Here is an 18471-nt window from a genome sequence, read left to right as displayed (position 1 = left end):
AAACTTAAAAAGGGCTCTATATTGCGGAATTATTCGGATTATTTCTATCTAAATATTCACAATGTAAATGTAACAGATTTGTATGGGGCTTATTTGGAAACATTTTATTAAAAATTTCCATCAGGGTTATAATTTCCCATGACACACTCAGAAATGTAAAGTTGAGTTAAGTCTTTTTTTTACGATCAATTAGAGGAAACTTAATGGTTAAGTTCTGTGCTCATTTTATTTTATTTTATGTCAACCTTTTTTATTAAGGAGAACATTTGTAAATGTTGATAGGAACCATGGAAAGAGAGAATCAGCTGTTTGTGTCCTAATAAATGATCAGATTACAGCGCTGTGAGATGAAAGCTGCTTTTTCCTCATGCATTGAGTTACACGATGAACAAGAACAGTCCAGTAAGTGCAGCCAGAACTGGAACTTTTAGAACTAGAAAGCCGAAAACAAAAAGGGTTGTGGGGACACCAGCTTTGTTTTTCTTATGCGAAACGCATCATAAAGGAAAAAAAACACAATCTAGGAAGCACCAATAGCAAGAAATGGAAGGGAGAAAAAAAAATCCAGCCAAAAATTTACCCTGTAGTGAAAGTACCAGCAAATATCAGCAGATTTGCCATGCATGATGGCATGAATTTGGGTATTACTTTCATTTCCTGATGCAGGTCATTGAACTGGAGCGATGATGCTGACCACAGCTTTAGAAAACATTGCTGAGAAAGGAGAGAAGTCATCAGAAAAAAAATTAATCCATAAAGAAGTGACCAATGTTTTTTTTTTCATAGTGTTAAATTTTCAACAATGTTTTTGTATTTGTATTTGAAGATAAATCTCATTTTAAAGGGTTACTGCAACTGTTACACATGATGAATTTTGTCATTGACATGTTTCCTTTACTATATTAAAAAATACTAACTGTTTTGTGTTTTGGTCCTTTTTAAAATAGTTTGTATTTTATTAAAATAAGGGGATTTTCTATGGGCTTTCGGTTCTATCTTTATTATAGCACGGACTATCTGTGGGCGGAGTCGTACAGGAAGTGACGGAAGAGTGATAAGGTTCTCTTTACGCCGTCTCAGTGCGCAGTTGCTTGATATCGCTGGGAGGGTGAGCCTTTTTGTCTCTTTTACATCTAAAAAAATGGACTAAATCGATGTATTTATTCGTATTTTGTTTGTAAACGTGGAGCATATTTATGTATGAGTATTTATTTATAAAAATGTTCGTATGTAAACGAGTCTTTTCTAGCGGAGCTAGCTCGGTGGAGCTTCGGTGTCTTTGTGTGTGTCCTCCATTGACACAGTGAGTGTGCGGAAAGGCGAATTAACTTCAAATTCGGCGAATAAAAGCGACGCTCACTGGAAAAGTGATGCTAAATATCTATTTTCGGGTTGCGTTCTCATTTATACAATGTGTTTATTGAGGTATTGGCGTTTTTTGTGGCTGGTTTTCGTTTACTAAAGGCAAACAGGAACCTTTTCCCCCGTCGTGGATCGACTCGAGCTGCTCTTTCTGAATCATGAATCGAATCTTCTTTCAGTTTGTCCGTTTTCCATCAATAAAACCGAGAAAAATAGTCTGACAGCCCGGTAACTTTTAAAACAACTCACTTTTATGAACATTTATCCACTTATTTATTTTTTAACAATTCTTTTTTTAAGTATAATAATAAAAAGTGGGTTTATTTGATGATGTGACTCAAAACAAACTCCTGTTTTGAAAACGAATTTCTGTATTTTTCCGAAGTGGGAAACGTGATATATATATATATATATATATATATATATATATATATATATATATATATATATATATATATATATATATATATATATATATATTTATTTATTTATTTATTTTTGTATAAAGTCCGACATTGTTGTGTCATTTGTCAATTGTAGTTACCTAACAGAAAAAAGAATGAGTCATGGGTCCTGAATGTTTGTTTAACTGACTGGATGGAATGGTCAATCAAATGCTTTTATTCTGGTAATTCAATCATTGATTTCTGTTGTTGTAAATAATGACTTCTGTACAGATCAATTTCCTGACACCCTAAATAGTTGTGTTTGTTTATTTTGCATGTGTAAAGCACTTTGAGATGTTGTGAGGAAAGGTGCATTTTACATAAAGTTTCATTTGAATGCATGTTTTTTTGCTTAGAAAATGTCTTGTGGGCTGAGGAAAGAGACCCTAGCTGTGGCCCTGGATTACCTGTCCCTGAGCTGCAGGAGCCCACTCCAGGCCCCCCCACCTCCCAGCGAGTCAGCTGCTGCCATGAGGCGCCTGGCCCAGGACATGGAGGCGCAGTACCAGCCCCGCTTCTCCACCTTAGCACAGAACTTCAGGAAGCACAGCGGGCCGGACCTGTGCTCCAGCCTCAGGAAGGTGATGGAGGAGCTGGTGGGAGATGAACGCTTGAACTGGGGGAGGGTCGTTTCCCTTTTTGCATTCGTGGGAGTGCTGGCGAGGCAGCTGAGGGAGCAAACAGACATGAACCCGGGGCTGGACCCCGGGCGGGAAGTGGCGCCCGGGCCTGTGAGCTGCCAGGCGCTGGCAGAAACTGTAGCTGATTTCCTGGGAGGAGACAAGAAAGAATGGATGCTAGAAAATGATGGATGGGTAAGTCTGACCAGATGTGTGCTCAAATCAGCTAGGATTTAACAATAATCAAAGTAAACCCCAGAGATGTTTGTCTTTTGAGCATATTTCAGGGAAATTGTTTTTTTTTTCTGCTTTCTGAACGGTTGTTTTTCAAGCCTCTGTTGTGGGAAACCACCCAGTCTTTAGGCCAGATTTATGACCCAATAAAAAAACTGAAAGATAACAAAGTTGGACCTTTTCCTGTTTGTTTTCCAACATTTAAGCCTCTTAAAGTATCAGATCCAGATACATCTGTTTTTTTTTTAATATGTTTTCCTGTCTAAACAAAGACGCACAAATGTCCTGTAGCGTTGTGTAATGACTGGAAATCAGAAGGAAAATGAATAACTTCCTTGTTATTTGCTGCAGAAAGGTAAAGGGGACAGTTGTAAGGGACTCAAGTCCCAGAAGGTTTAACAGTCTGAACACATCATCCGTGGAACGCTGGGATTTATGAATGGGCTCGCCTAGAAACCCACATAAACACAAACACGGGCCAGCCCCTCCCTCCCTCCCTCCCCCAGCTGGCAGCTGCTTTCAGCAGCTCCGGCAGATGGACTCTGCAGCAACAGTCGGAGCTGGCTTGACGTTGGCATTATCTCCACCTTCGTGGGCAGAAAAGAAAGCAGCTGAGAAGCAGCCGGGGCACCTGAAGCAGAGAGCAGGTGCAGCCGCTGCACAGATATGTGGCTTTTGTGTGAAAACATGAAGCAGAAGTACAGCTGCTGCACTGTTTGAGAAGCCCGTCCTCTTTGTGGCGAACAAGAGGAGCTCAGTTTACATGCCGTGTGATCCTCCTCTTTTTTTTGGAGGGGGGAAAAACCCCGACTGGCTCTTTTCCATAAACCACCTGCTGACATTTTTGGCAGCTTTCTGGAGCACTTATCATTTACCGAAAGCCGGAGTTAATGTGTGTCTTCTCCCTGCAGGAAGGCTTCTGTAAGTTCTCCAGAACAGCCAGAGAGGTGAGTCAGGACTCGTCCATGAAGACTGCGCTCTTCGCGGCGGCCAGCGTGGGCCTGGCTGGACTCACCTTCCTCCTGGTGCGCTAGAAATGTATCGACCTGTTCTCCACTGGGGGACAGTGGCTAGAACAACCCTCACTTGTTTCTTAAGATTGTAAAAAAAAAAAATGTTTTTCTTCATCTTTGTTTTATCACCTCGCAGGACCCATTCAAATTCTTCACTTTTAAAGGTTTATTCTTCAACCGCGCAGCTAAAATACTTCATTTTAAAATGAAAATTTAGTTTTGAAATGATCAGCTGCCATGTTTTTCATGAGTTGTGCATAAATTAATTCTAGTGTAAATTAATATATTATATTTATATCAAATGAAGCAGTGGCCCTTTTTTGTAATCTGCAGCTAAGTCCCTTGTTCTGAAGTTGTTGTTTTTTTTTTAGGAATATCTGTGATTTATAAGGTCAGCAACACTTTCCAGTGAGATTGGCCACACTATGGTGCTATTAAATGTTGCATAGGAAGCTAATAAACCAGGGACCAATCTGACTTTTGCATTTAAACAATCTATCCTTCGACCTATGAAAAATATATTTTTACATTTTTTGGTTCTATTTATTTTTCCCTATTTTGTAATAAAAGAAACAAGTGTTTATTTGTTGTCTGGTGAAGTGGTTTGTGGGTAAAAATGTCAGTTTGATTGCTCTTTAGAGGAGCTCGGATGGGAAATGTCTCTCCAGTCCCGTGCAGACATGAAGCCATGAATAAGACATGATCTACTGTCTCCTGTTCACGAAGGCGTCTGCAGCGCGTTTTAGAACGACGTGCATCCAAAAAGAAAGCGGGAACTCAACAATGTTGAGGATGCTCGAATCTTCAAGAAGTGCCAGATGATCTGGGAAAGTGAACAGCTAAAAGAATAGAATAATGGACTGGATTGATCTGCGTCTTTCCAGATGCTAAAAGCACTTCCAATGTGTCCATTAGTCATTCATGTCACATTTCACATTTCCATATGTGAAATAAACTCACAAAATTCTCTCAATTACACAAATCACTAGATTACGCTGCACAGTTAATGCAGCTCTACTATAATTTACACAAGTCTGTTGCAACTCTCCAAATGTCTGACCTGAATGGCTGGTTGCAATTCTGCAAAACTAATGTCCCATTTCTCCATTTCACTTCCAAAAAGAAAAAATCTAAAAGGCTTTAACCCTAGTGCTATCCTAGGCACTTTAACATTGGGAGATGGGTCATCTAGACCCACTAGACAGTGCGCTGAACCTTTTTTCTTCAATGATTTGTGATCTTCACTGGTGTCCATGGATTACATGAAATCTTTTCACCTTTATCCACCTTTGTCATGGTAGGAATAACACGTCAATGTAAGGGTGGGGTCATCTAAGATAGCACAAGGGTTAGATGAGTTCATGCAAAGTCAGGAAATGACCTCATTCCCTAAATCTGCTGTATGTGAAGGACGATGCTCGAGTGCAGGATCTCCTCCCTGCTGACCTTTCCTTGGTTCTGCAGTTTGAGTGTGGAAAAAAAGCTGAACAATAATAAACTAAAATGCAAAGCAGCCTGGAAAAAAACACCTTCCTAGTTTCCGTGCACAGTAAGTGATTGCTGCAACACCTTGTCATTGTCCTTTATCATCTAGTTTAACCCTTGTGCTACCCTAGGCACTTTAACATTGGGAGTTGGGTCATCTAGACCCACTAGACAGTGCGCTAAACCTTTTTTCTTCAATGATTTGTGATCCTCACTGGTGTCCATAGATTACATGAAATCCTCTCCACCTTTGTCATGGTAGGGAGAACACGTCAAAGGTCATCTTGACCCCATAGGAGAGCACAGGGGTTAAAACTAAAATGAGAAGCTTGTTCAAAGTGTGGACACGCCCCCAGCGGGCTGTAGCTCCCAGTAAACATGGCTGCCTTCACTAGCATCTGCAAAGTGAAGGAACAAAAAACAAACAAACAGATGAAGTCAGCATGAGATGATGACATGAAGAGTTTCATAATGAAGACTGCAGGACAGCTGTTAGCAGACGTCCTCGTAAACAATGACTGGTGTTGCTGCAAACAACAAGAGGAATCCAGAACTCTGTGATGACACGCTCATCTTCATCACGAAGTTCCTTCATCATTCTCCAGCTCTGGTCTGCATCCTGATGCAGAAAGCCTTCAGTGATCTCAAAACACTTTCATCTTCAAATAAACTGAGCTGATCCTGACCCACTCTTTGACCTTTGACATCTCAAGAAAAATAGATCATCTTTTGATCTATTTTCAAAGCCTTCCCAGTGATCTTTTCATTAGGATAATGCCATTTTTAGCCAAACATCAGAAAACCTGTCGTTTTCTAGGACATGGTGTCTGCAGAAATTTCCCTCCATGTTGGGTTGCTAATGCAGAGTAACTCTGCCTCCATTTCCCATCAACTCTTTGTTTACACTCTCCCCCCACAGCTTACAGCACCTCACAACCCCAACCTAACATTAGTTGTGCAACAGTTTCCAGCCAGATTCCAGCTCAGAAGAGAAAATCAGAAATGGACAGCGGCATGCTGACTGCAGTTTGTACGTAACAATTACAATATTTTTACAAAGGTATGTTTTTGTCTGCTCCTGATTCATAGCGATTGGTTTGAAGAAATACTCAGTAATGCAATTTTTGGCTTGATTTTCTTCATATATGTCCTCCATCAAGAGAAAAAAAACATGATAAAAACAGCATTTCCATTGGCGTCTTTAGGGCTTAGGGTGTCGCTTTGCATCGGTGGACTTTTCTTCATCCTCGAAAGTGACACGAGTCATGTCAGGAACCCAGATTTGAACCACAGAACATCTACTAAACATGGAACTAAAAATAAAAACTTACTCTGCTTGAGTTCACACGGCTGTGACAGTAAGTATCTGTTATCTATTGAAACTTTTCTGTTTATGCTTCACCATGTCTTCTGTCAATCACAATCATCAGCTATTACGGCGCAGTGTAGTGAGAGCACAGACGGGTGGTTTCCTGTGGCACACAAACTCGTTGGCCTCTCACACCTACAGCAGCGACACAACTCTGATGTTTGTGATTCGCACACCTACGTGTGGTTTCCTTTTTCTGGAGTTTCAGTTTTGAGAGTCAAGCTCGCAGTCGAGGGTTTGTGCTCTCATCATCTGTTAATGTGACAGATTATGTGGTGGGGGAGACTAAGCGGATGATTGAAAAACAGCCTGACATTAAGAGCTGGGTCACATCTGCCATCACAGCTTCTTCAGTGTTGATGCCGATGAATGCACGTTCTCCTGAAATAGAAATATGTTCAAACTTTGAATCATTATGAAAATCCTGAAAGCTCCAGAAACCTGTTAAAACCCCAAGCTACTTTAAAAACAAAAAACACTTTAAAATGTGTTAAATTTCGAGAGAAATGAGATTACACAGCACTATTGAACTCTGTAAAAAACTGACTGAAACAGAATCATGATGGGAAGATCACCTGCTCAGAGGATTTCCTGCCTTTGCTCAGCAGTGGCTGGGTTGGCTCCAGCAATTCCAGGATGAAGAACTGACCACGAGTCTCATTCCTGAACTTCTGCATGATTCAGAGCTTTCTCAGGTTGGCCTCACTAAAGTAACCTTTTTTTCCCCTTCCTGTGTGCGGAGGATTCTTGATGGAGAACTGGTGAGACACAGACCAGGTCCACCTGTAGCAGAAACCCAAGTTTCCAAAGAATCCACAAACCAGACAATTGAAGAAAAAAATGAGTTTGTCTCTCAGAGCCAAGAGTGTCTGCTTTCCAAATTTAACAGAAATTTAAAAATGATTGTTTTTTTTGTCTAAGACTTTGGTTGTTTGATAAACTAAAACGCTAAAATAAGACCAGATCAGGCTGCTGATCATAAAAAAATAAAAATAAAATCCAAGATATTTAAACAACTTGTGCCCACAACATTAAAACCACACGCAGAAAATTAATTATCTGTGCACACAACTTGTGTGCACAATATATTTAACCAAACAACGGGTTTCTTGTGCTCAGGAAGCAAGTTCCACAAAAAAAAAAAAAAACACTGCAGACAACTAATGAAGCAGAAGAGATGCATGTTTGCACATGAATGGATGCACTTAACCCCTGTGCTCTCCTATGGGGTCAAGATGACCATTGACGTGTTCTCCCTACCATGACAAAGGTGGATAAAGGTGGAGAGGATTTCATGTAATCCATGGACACCAGTGAAGATCACAAATCATTGAAGAAAAAAGGTTCAGCGCACTGTCTAGTAGTGGGTCTGGATGACCCAAATCCAAATGGTAAAGTGTCTAGGATAGCACAAGGGTTACACAAAACTGACCCATATATATAATGAATCTACTCACTGTTTTCATATTTGCATGAAGTCAAATATATTTTATTTTATTGTGAAGCTGTGGTGAAGAGGACAGTGACTTACAGACATGCTTTTCTCGGTCAGACAGAGGAGAGGAGCGACTTCTTTGTCTTTTTCTGCAGGCTGATCTCACCGTCAGGATCTAAGCTAGAAACTGAGTTGGACTGTGTGGAAGTGGACTCAATATTTCATATGGAAAAAAAAAATGAATCTAACATTTTTTGTTCTTTTGATGGCTAAAATAATGAATCAAACCTGAAAATGTATTTGAATATGAATTTATTTAACAGTTTGACAAATATAAAAATGATCATAAAAGGTATTTAATCAAACCTTACAGGAAATAGGGAATACCAATGCAGGTAAGGGACAAGTTTTAGATTGAATGAAACATAATACTTTTTTTTTTTTTTTTCTTACCAAACACACTTAAAAGATCAAAGTCAGAGGAAGTACTGAAATGAGAAAATACTAAACATTTGAGAGGTAGAGATGGAAACAGAGTTCTTACTATGTTCTCCAGATCCTAATCCAGAGGATTACGGAGCCAAAAATACTTAGAAATCCAAAAGACAAGTAAAAAGATTAGAGAAAAAAAAAAAGCTGAGTTTAAGTTGCTCATCCACAGGACTAAAGAAAGCCTTCCCACGGGTGAGGTTTGTAGTCCCGCCCACATGGTCATTTACAGCGGACAAAGCATATTTTGAGGAGCTGGGGTCACAGGTCATTCCTCTGTCATGGGAAACTGTAGAAGAAGAAGAGTTTGGACAGGCCCCTCTCTCCAAATCTGGTTAGACAGAGATTTTTTGTTTGCATCGCTGCTCCAAAACTGCTAGAACAGAAAGATTTTTTCCTTTTTTTATGAGAAACATTTACTTTCCACGCGTTTGACCCCAATTGAGGATTTGAACTGTAAGAACGGAGGATCCTGGGAACATTTACAGAGAGCCAGATGTTTGTGGTGAGCATTTTGCAGAGGGAAATACCAAAATATGTGCGAAGCGTAATTATTAATTTTGTTTATTTCTTTCTGAAGCAGGAAAAGGGAACAAATAAAAAGAATGGCAGCAGAACGACGGACCTCAGCGAGCTGAAGAGCTTCTGGACGGCATCCTGCACACACCACATGTGTTTTAAGTGTGTGCATTCATTAACAGAAGTGCAGATCAGTTCCTGGTTTCCGCGAAATGCTCTCATCTACTTCTTCTTTACATTCTCAGCGAGCCTTCTGCTTCAGACGAATGCATTTGAAAAATGTGAGTGCTGGAAGATCGTCCATCTGCTACTGGTGACGGCATCTGTCCTTAAGCTTGGCGAACTTTGAAGTCTTCTTCCCACTTCCAGCTGGAAGCAGTTCTCTTACTTTTTGTTCCACCTGTACGAAATAGAAAAGTAAACCTCAATGAATGGGTTTGGGACTCCATAAAAATGCAACAATGAAAACAGGAAATATCAGCGTTTGATCTCAGCTTTTCCTTTGAAATGCATAAGGAGAACTGCTTTGTGTCTCAGTGCTTCACCAACCAGCTCAACATCAGGAAATGCTCCGCTCTCCAGCTTCGAGTAGATGAGCTGGTCCCCCACCAACACTTCAAAGCTATCTGCATAACAAACATAAAACAAAAAAGAACAAATGAAACAGTCAGCTTCTTGCAGAAGATCTCACTCACTGCTTTTTTCTGAGAAAACATGCAGAACACACACATCTCTGCGCTCTGATGGAAGGAACGGCATCTTACCCGCCTCCCCTGTGACTCCCTGCACCTTCACACCAGGAACTTGCCTGAGGATGCCGGCCAGTTCCTGGTATCGGTATGCGTAACTTCATCCTTTACTGCGACGTGAACAATAACAAAATGTGACCAACATGAGGGGGTTTGTATTTCCTGATTTAGATTTCTATGGGTTGGTAAAGCAAGAATTTTCTTACCAGTATTTAACGGTGACTGTCGACATGGTCTGGCAGCTGCGAGGTCGGCGATCAGCAGAGAAGACTAAGATGTGGAGTCAAGATTTCACCCGCTTGCAGAGGAAGCCCCGCCCACTGGGAGGTTGGAATGCTTGATGGCATTGTTCCGTTCATGCAGATGCAGCTTTTGCATATTTGTGACGCCCACTGGCAGACGGGCAGGCATGCGGCTGCCTCTCCTGCAGAACAGGTGCTTGTGATCATATTCCAAAGAATTCCTCAAATTTTAATATCCGGAGGTAATGATAGATAAGAGGCGGTAAAAACTGCTGACTCACTGTTCCCTTTCCCTTTCCGTCAGTCATCACTAGTCACCAGTCATCTTTTATAAAGTCGTAAATGTTTTAAATGGGGCTTAATGGGGGCAACTATCAGTGGTTCAACCACTAAAAGAACTTCTGGTTGGTTGGCCTCCTTTCTTTGAGCTACAGGAAATGAAAAAAAAGTTCTGGTTAAAGAGACAGGACTCTTATTTATTTTTGAAACATTTTATTTGTTTAAAATGATATTCAGTACAAAATGTATACAGCAATATCCTTAACGTTTAGGTCAGTTCCCCTGATTTTGTTCAGCTCATGCCACATATCTGTATCTATAAGATACACTGGATTGTGATTTGCTCATACAACAGTTGATGACAAAGATATACCTTTAGTACCTCTGTAACAATAAAAACTATCAGCAATATTGTGGCGGACACACTTCCAATACAATAAAATTACATACACTTTCCTGTAAAAGTTGCATTGCAATCTGCCCATATTTTACAAGATTTCAAATTCATATATATATATATATTTATATCATGATCGGCTAAGAAAGGAAGTTCAGATACAAGTCTATAAAAACGGTGTGGCCGCAGTGCCTCAGCAGGCTGTTCTCTGTGAAGCTGATGTAACAGATGGACAAAGCACTTGGTTTGTTCTTTTTTTTCTTTTTTGTGTTAGAACAAGGCAACATATCTTAATAAATGCCCTCCTACAACCATGCTGTACCTGTCCACAGCTCACCTGACCACGCCAAGCTGTTCAGATGACAGCATGTGGATTGGAGTCTGTTTGACATGCACTGGTTTCCATGGAAACACTGCAGTTCCAGTTGATTGGGTGTACCCTCCTGTTCCTTGGCTTTAAATGAAATATAACCTCCCCCCCCAGGAAAAAACCAAACAAAACACACATACAGTCCCTCTGATCACAGCATCAATCTCATTGACTGGCGGGATTCTTTGACTCCGCCCCCTGAGTTTGGCGGATCGTCTTGAGGGAGCGTCACTTTGTCAGGCGTGTAGTCGTTCCTCTTCAGATCTGATTTGGGGAAGAAGAAAAAAAAGTGTCTTTAGTCTGTTCAAGATCTAAGCTGAGTGGACCAGCTTATGTGGAAAAACAGAAAAAACAAGCCAAAGAAGGGTGAGATGTCTGCTACTGGATGTCTCCACCTTCACTGCTTCAGCAGCACTAAAAAGAACACCTGCAGTCAATAGATCTATGCTTTTATGTGGCTGAGTGGAAATACGTAGGTATCTTTGCTGTTTAGAAATCACTACTTTTTCAGAGCAATATCTCAAAGTGCTTTACTAAAATAAAAGACAGCATAGAACAAAAAAAACCCAAACAGACCAACTAAAACATCCAACGCTGACAGGTGCCGCTAAACATCCAGATAAATATTCAAATCATCCTTCGACTAAGATCAACTAAAAGCTTTTCTGAACATAAAAATCCTAAAACCTTTTAAAACGGCTGATCTGGCGTTGTGACGAAGGAAGGGAATTCCAAAGATGAGGAGCGACAGTTTGAAGGCGAGTTCTGCTCGTTTTGTTGACAGTATCAAGAGTATTTGCTGCAAATATCATTTTAGTTTGTAGAATTGACTGTAAATGAGAACTGGACCGGGTGACCACTCCCCTCTGCATTCTAAAGAGAAAAGGAGATGCTGGCTCCAAGAATCCCAAAGACTTCTATAGAGTCATTCTGTTGGTCAGAATAACCATTCTTGCTCTGATACTTTTTTTTTTTAAACATTCTTGCTAATTCTAATTTCTTTCATGTTTTCTGTAGTGCAAGTTAATCAAGCTATAAACTCACCAATCAGAGGCCTCAATAACAGTATGCGGTATCTAGATTTGACAGATTCTTCTGAGCCCGGTAAACGCTAGGGGTGTGAAATTCCAACAAGCTCCCTCCTGATTGGTGAGAGTGGTTGCCATGGAAATCTTGACTCAGACTAATTCAGACAAATCCCCACTACCCGACGACGTCCGCCTGTTGACTTTATTTCATTGGACTGGAAGTAAACCATTAATACGGATGACGTCACATTCACACAGTCCGGTTCTGATACGGTTTGTGGACCTCCAGGATCAGGCTGAGGAGTAGGGCTTAAAAGGTCAGTAATATGTGTCAGTGTTTGTCTGAGTGAGGCTCTGAAAGCTCAAATTAAAATGTATCAAATTGCAAACCAGAAGAAGGTGCTTCCGTGTCCTAAAACGGTCTTAAGTTTGAACCTGACATGAATTTTTCAAAGAAATCAATTCAGCAATTTTAGAATCCAAAGATGTTAAATGAGTAAAAATGGACGGGGTTCAAGAGGAAAGTTTGATTTTTCTCACCGGGAAGTTTGAGTTTCCGACAGCAGGAGTTGCAGTGGTGCTTGGCGCGGAAGTTCCTGATGGCGTCGTCTCCCAGGTTGGCCGGTCCAAAGATCATGTCGTAGGATCTGTGGGAGTCACAGAAACGCCACAGGAATCCAAACACTGAGGAAATGAATTCATGGCTCAGCCCTGATGAGGGACATGAAGTGAAAACACTCACCCCTTCTCTCCGCTCTTTATTACCGAAGGATCGGTCAGAATCTCCCCAACACCTACAAGCATTAAGGAGAAATCATTTGCTCTCTTTAGGGTCCGTCAATGTGAGTTTTGGAAACCGTTTGTGGGCGGATCTGGGAGTTTTACCCTGCAGGTCCAGCACCAGCAGCTCCCCCCGGGTGTACTCGTATGTCCAGTGGCTGAAGGCCAGCATGGTTTCCTCCAGGAGGTTGGTGGGCACGATCTCGTCCCCGTTGTTGTTGTTGAACTTTCGGAACTCGCCGGTGATGCACTCCTCTATAGCGAACCACTGCCCGGCAGAGTGGCAGTACAGCAAGAACACCTCCAGGAACCTGCAGGGAGACAGACGAGCCTCCGTGTGAAGAACAAGGTAAGAAAAAAAATGACGGGGTCACCCGAGAACGAGCCGACAGGAACTCTGCATGTGAACCGTAGAGTTACAAAAATGAGCACAGATATGCTCCTAACTGGACTTTTGATCAAGGTTTAGGAGAAGTTCTTTTCTCCATGGAAAAACCTCATCCAGAGTCCTGAATATTCTCTGTTGGAGCGTCGAGACAAGCCTATTTTAAGTCAATTCATCTATGCAAAGTGTAGAGAGTTAGAGATGAATGCTGTTTACCTCGGTGAATAAGGGATCGTCTTCGGCCTGATTTGGTTAAATGCAAATGTCAGCTTCTGCGCAGCTCGCTGTTGCTGAATTTCCTGCAGATTTCATATCAGAAGTTGGGTTTAAATAACATCATCAGGAAAGGCAGCGTAAACCAAAGCACGGCTCGGCTGCTCTGCTCACCCTGAGACAAAGGTGCAGGACCGTGTCCTCCTTATAGATGCTCTGCCACGTCTGGATCACCTCAGGAAGGAAGGACTTGACTATATACAGGTGTCCTGGTTTCAGGATGTCATACTCAGACCAAGTGCAGAGCACCTTGAGGGCCCGTCTCAGGCCTCCACCCATCTCCTCCTTGCTGAGAAACTCTATTTTGGCACAGAAGCCCCTCTGGGACCAGGAAGACATGCTGTTGTTGATGATGTTGGGCGAGCTCTCCTCCAGGCGGTACACCGTGACCGGCTCCCCTGAGAGAACACAGGGGTTAGGATGGCAACTATTTCCTTTCATTTCCACTCAAAAACAAGGTGAGCGGTCACAGAGCTGCTCAGTTTTCCAGTTTGTTACAGTTATTCATAATTAAAAAATAATTTGAGAAAGAAATGTGTCTTTTTGTTTAGATTTTTCAGCATCAAAACATTTAGAGACCTTCCAGAACACAATTATCCCATTTTGTCCAGTTGTTTTATTTTAGAGACTATTTCTTTTGAACCTGCTTTTATTTCCACCCCTGGCATCACATGGAACAAAGGCTGGCAGGAGCATTAGGCCCTCCTGTGAAAACTGAAAATCCCAGAGGATAAAGGCAGGCTCCATAACTGCAGAGAGTCCAGTCAAGAACCAAAAAACAAACTGAAGAAGAACACAGCAATGTCTGAAGCTCAAGCTAAAGCCAAACATCTGCAGGTGCACGAAGGGAAAAACACTGGTCAGATTTGTTATCTTTCTCGCACTTCCTCATTCTCCAACTGCCTGCCGTTGCTTGGAGACGAGCTGTGGGCGGTCTTACCTCTGGGGGGCACCGGGGTGAAGGGGATGCTCTGAGACAGCCTCATCAAGTTGTTGCGCTCCACAGCTGTGAGAGGAAACAGGAGAGAAGTTGTAGTGAAACGCTGCATTCTACAATAAAAAGAACAAAGACGATCAAAACAAAGCGATGTTCTTACCAGAGTACTGGTAGCTTTCCATGGGCTTGAATGGCGAGCCAATAGCTGCAGAAAAAAACAACAGACTGAGCTTTCACTTCTACATGAATGATCAGCTGGCTCATTAAGAAAAACAGACGTGGATCACTAAGAAGTTAACCAAACGCTGTTGTCTTTGAATCTACCAGTAGATGGCGCTGTGCAACATCCTACAAGAACATCTTACTGCAGAAAAAAAGACTGCAAAGCTAAAATCCTTGGATAACTACAAATATTGACTTTGATTTAGTAATGCAGTTATTGTTAGGTAATTTAAGAAGTCTATTCAAAACACCAGAGTTTCCTTTGAATGCATGCAAATAATGTTATGAATATGAGGGGATGTGTGCGCATTTGGCCAGTGAGACTCACAGTCCTTCCTGACTCCAAGGTGACAGTGCCGCGGTGCGTAGAGGGAAACTGCAGCTGCAACTACAACAGAACAGTTTCACAGATTTTAGCACAAAGGCTGATGGAACGAGGAAACTTCATGCACATCAGGAGCATCAGCATCACTAAAACTCCTTTGTCTCTAATCTGGACCACACATTCGTTTGATTGTTCAAGTTTTCTCTTTAAGCTTTAAAAGCTGATCAAGCAAACAAAAAAAAGCAAAAATCATGTAGTGAAAATAAAGTTTTTTTAATTTATAAAATCAGATATTTTCTTGGAAAAGCCAGTTTCAGTTGCAGACTAAAAAGGTTAAAGGTCAGACTGAATTTGGATTTGTGCATTTGGACTTGCTGAACTAGAAAGACAAACTGGACAAAGCAGAGGTGCACAAAGACAGAAGCTGGAGTGAAAATGGAGGTCATACCGTTTAGTGTTTCTTCCCCGGGGGTTCTACTAAGAAAAAAAGAAAAAAAATTAAAAAAAATGAAAGACAAAAATACAACACACGTGAGACAAAGTGGACTCCCAATTTTCCCTACACTCTGTCAGCAGATGAGATGCAGCATTGACGTTACAGCAGGTCATGTTTGATCACGGGCTCTGCTTGTTTGATTTGGTGCAGAGTCCATCACAGAACTTTTAAAGTTCTACCTCTGTTTCAAAGAAAAGAAATGATGGTGCCATTCGTCTGCTGATGTTGAAGCCGTGGATTCAATATTTGTTCTTAGGTTATAAAAGACCCACTTTTGTCAAAGTCTTCCCAGTGGTCTTTTAAATATGATTATTCTGTTTTTAAATAATAAAAAAACTTGGTCAGGAGTTCATTAGAAACTCTCCTTTAGGTTGTGGGCGGGACCATTGGGGCAGAGCAATCCCCCCTCTTCCCCACCCTGTTGCTGAGAGCTCTCTGTTTGTGACCTCTCCCACTAGCTTACAGTCCCTCACACCCCCAACCTATAGTACTGGTGCAGCGAAAATAGCAAGTGAATTTGGCCGGATCCCTGCTCAGATGAGGAAAACAAAGACACACTTGGATCTAGTTGTCTTGAAGTATATCCATCAGAATGGAGCGGAGCAGGGAGCTTTTGGCTCTGCACATTTATTTTCTACGGCACAAATAAGCTCTTTTCAGACAACGTTTTTTTTCTGCTCCTGATTTACAACAATTTGAATAAACAGAATACTCAGAACTGCAAGTTTAAGCTTAATTTTCTTTTTTCATCAGTCCTACAGTGTGGGGGAAAAATGTCACAAGAACATGTTAAAAACACCACCAACAAAAAAAGGATTTCATCAGAGTGGGTCTTTAAGAAACACCAACAGTTCAGATCAGATCAGTTCAGCTGAAGAGCCAACAGCTCCAGACTGAAATGAGTTTGTGATGCAGAGACAGTTATCATTTGTGGGTGTGGATGCATTCAAGCAACACTTACTTGCTGGCTTGAGCCGATTTGACCTGAACTCTTTCCTGGTAAAGAGAAAGCAACCAAAGTTTTTTTTTCTCCTTTAACTTTATGTCAATCCTGAATCTGTTTCACAACCAGTTCTTACAAGTACTGCAGCTCTTGGGTCTTCATGGATGCGGATGTCTTCAGCTGAAACTCGACTTCTGTCCTTTTTAGTCAGAGCTGCAGAAACAAACACACAAACAGAAACGTGTCGTTTTTGGCTCTTAAAGATCTGTAATTGTGGATTTTCATGATGCCCTTTACTTGAATCGGGATGAAGAAAGGCTGGTTTTCTGTCAAACTCTGTGAAGCCGGTGTACGAGTTGACGGCTCTCATTTGACTGTGACCTTCTGGCTGAGCCTGTAACTATACACACAAAAACACACAAATGAGAAGATCCATTTAACATTTTCTTATGTTCAAATGTAAACACCGGCACTATAAAACGTCTTAAACAAACATATTCCGGTTTTGATTTGACCAAAGATGTGTTAAACAAAGAGGATGGAAAGGGGTGAGTCTCGGTTTAAACTTGGACAAAGACGGTCAGGTATGATGTCAGGACTCTGCCTCCACCTGTGAGCGGTGAAGAGGATCGCAGCAGTTTCATTCTGCTCGGTTCTGACTCAGTTCTACCAGCTGATAGCTTCCTGCAGATCTTGAAGCTTTGCCGAGTTTGCGAACCACATATCTCACTCACACCATTAAGTGAATAATAAACTAAGCAATACTGCAAAAATCTGCTCTGTACTGAACTTGTACACAAGGACCTGAAAACAGGAATGATGTGGTCAGTTCTTTTGGTTCTGGTCCAAACTCTGCCAGCAGCGTCTCTTTAGGAAACGCAGACAGAGGACTGTTATGTTACAGCAGTCCAGCCTGCAGTGGATGAAGACGTGAATCAGATTTTTATCAATCTGGATTTGTTTGGATGAAAGGAAAAGACAATCGGATAAGTCGAATGCTGTGTTTCCACATTTTATTGTTACACGAAGATAGCGTATGCCACAGATAACACATCTAATCTGTTAACGCACTTAAGACGGCATTACCCGACTGAATAAATCGGGTCTATAAGAAAAAGTTCTAAAGTTTTTGGTTCCTGACAGCTAATAGTTGTATTATTTTATACAGCAGATCACCTACATAGGTTAATTTGATTTAATTTATTTAATTTTATTATTCATTATTACAAACCAATAAATGCATTTTGCAAGATTTTTTTTTCCTGCCTTTTTTGTACCGAAAAAAATACCGTTAACGTATCGAACCGAGCCCTATGAAATTCTAAACCGAGCTGAATTGAGATTTTAGTGTGCCGGTACACCCCTACTTCAAATAGCACATGACTAAGAGGCTGCTTGTGTTCAACAGTATAAGTATACTGAAATCTGCCTGTAATTAATACATGTTTATAAATCCAGGTTGCTCTGCTTTATTAATTTAAGCACATTTAAAATCAATTCTTCCATTCTAAGATTCAATGCTTTGCATCTTCCAAGCGAATGCTTCGTTAAAAATTAACTGACATTGTCTGCTTCAGGGCGAGTGTGTTCCAACTCCTTCCAAACTTTTATTTTCTTAAACTGTAGAAAATTCAGCGGACTCACTGAAATGTAAAAACGGTCTCTGTTCGGTTAAATAGATTCTAATTTTGACTCCTGGAACTAAATAAAGTGGTTAACGGATTTTAAAGGAAAGGAGTTGCATGGAGGTCACATGAGCAGCCGTTCCACTGTCGTCTGGGTAAAGGGTGATGCTGCTAAACGGAGATACAGCTTTTCTTCACTGTTCATGTCTCCGGAGAGCTGATAAGATAAGTAAAGTGTAAACGACGGGGTCAGAATGCAGAAACCTTTTGAAGAGGTTATGGTGACCCAGGTAGTTTAAGAATACAGTTTAACAGTTCAGGGTTAGCAGTGTTTGGTCTATAAGAAGACTAAAAAAAAAAGAAACAGGTCAACGTTTAGCCAGGATTTTTTTGGGAGGGTTTAGATTTCTTTTTCCGTAAAAAGAACAACTCATTTGGCCATGAACTG

The 18471-nt window shown here is 41.1% G+C and overlaps 2 protein-coding genes across 4 annotated transcripts in view; one reads left to right on the top strand and one right to left on the bottom strand.

Annotated features, from left to right (window-relative positions):
* Positions 1-1018: 1018 nt before the first annotated feature.
* On the top strand, positions 1019-4258 carry LOC101168028 (anti-apoptotic protein NR13). Of its 2 annotated transcripts, none has more exons than XM_004067290.4 (3): positions 1019-1108; positions 2165-2623; positions 3574-4258. In XM_004067290.4, exons 2-3 carry the CDS (start codon positions 2168-2170, stop codon positions 3694-3696), a joined length of 579 nt encoding a protein of 192 aa, XP_004067338.1. In that variant the 5' UTR covers positions 1019-1108; positions 2165-2167; the 3' UTR covers positions 3697-4258. The 2 variants fall into 2 exon arrangements, with proteins under 2 accessions (XP_004067338.1, XP_020555674.1); XM_020700015.2 differs by lacking the exon at positions 1019-1108 and adding an exon at positions 1191-1303.
* A 6180-nt stretch (positions 4259-10438) lies between these two features.
* The window catches only part of trpm7 (transient receptor potential cation channel subfamily M member 7), a 37945-nt gene continuing 29912 nt past the window's right edge, over positions 10439-18471 (bottom strand). Inside the window, exons 28-40 of one of the 2 annotated variants that reach the window (XM_020700001.2) lie at positions 16696-16798; positions 16535-16611; positions 16417-16451; positions 15408-15436; positions 14963-15022; positions 14573-14617; positions 14416-14481; positions 13590-13873; positions 13419-13501; positions 12923-13128; positions 12780-12831; positions 12578-12684; positions 10439-11273 (exon numbers count right to left, since the gene is read on the bottom strand). In XM_020700001.2, coding sequence (XP_020555660.1) covers positions 11161-11273; positions 12578-12684; positions 12780-12831; positions 12923-13128; positions 13419-13501; positions 13590-13873; positions 14416-14481; positions 14573-14617; positions 14963-15022; positions 15408-15436; positions 16417-16451; positions 16535-16611; positions 16696-16798 — 1260 coding nt within the window. In that variant the 3' untranslated portion in view covers positions 10439-11160. The remainder of the gene's footprint in view (positions 11274-12577; positions 12685-12779; positions 12832-12922; positions 13129-13418; positions 13502-13589; positions 13874-14415; positions 14482-14572; positions 14618-14962; positions 15023-15407; positions 15437-16416; positions 16452-16534; positions 16612-16695; positions 16799-18471) is intronic. The other variant, XM_020700003.2, reaches the window with a different exon arrangement.

Source organism: Oryzias latipes, chromosome 3 (genome assembly GCF_002234675.1).
Source record: "Oryzias latipes chromosome 3, ASM223467v1".
Classification (NCBI taxonomy): Eukaryota; Metazoa; Chordata; class Actinopteri; order Beloniformes; family Adrianichthyidae; genus Oryzias; species Oryzias latipes.
Note: the sequence above shows the minus strand (reverse complement) of the source record. Positions and strands in the feature narration are given on the sequence as shown.

Excerpts from the sequence above, each read along its gene's own strand:
- LOC101168028 (XM_004067290.4), top strand. The coding sequence starts at position 2,168 with ATGTCTTGTGGGCTGAGGAAAGAGACCCTAGCTGTGGCCCTGGATTAC. Across the intron at positions 2,624-3,573 it reads TGCTAGAAAATGATGGATGG|GAAGGCTTCTGTAAGTTCTC; the intron begins GTAAGTCTGACC and ends TTCTCCCTGCAG.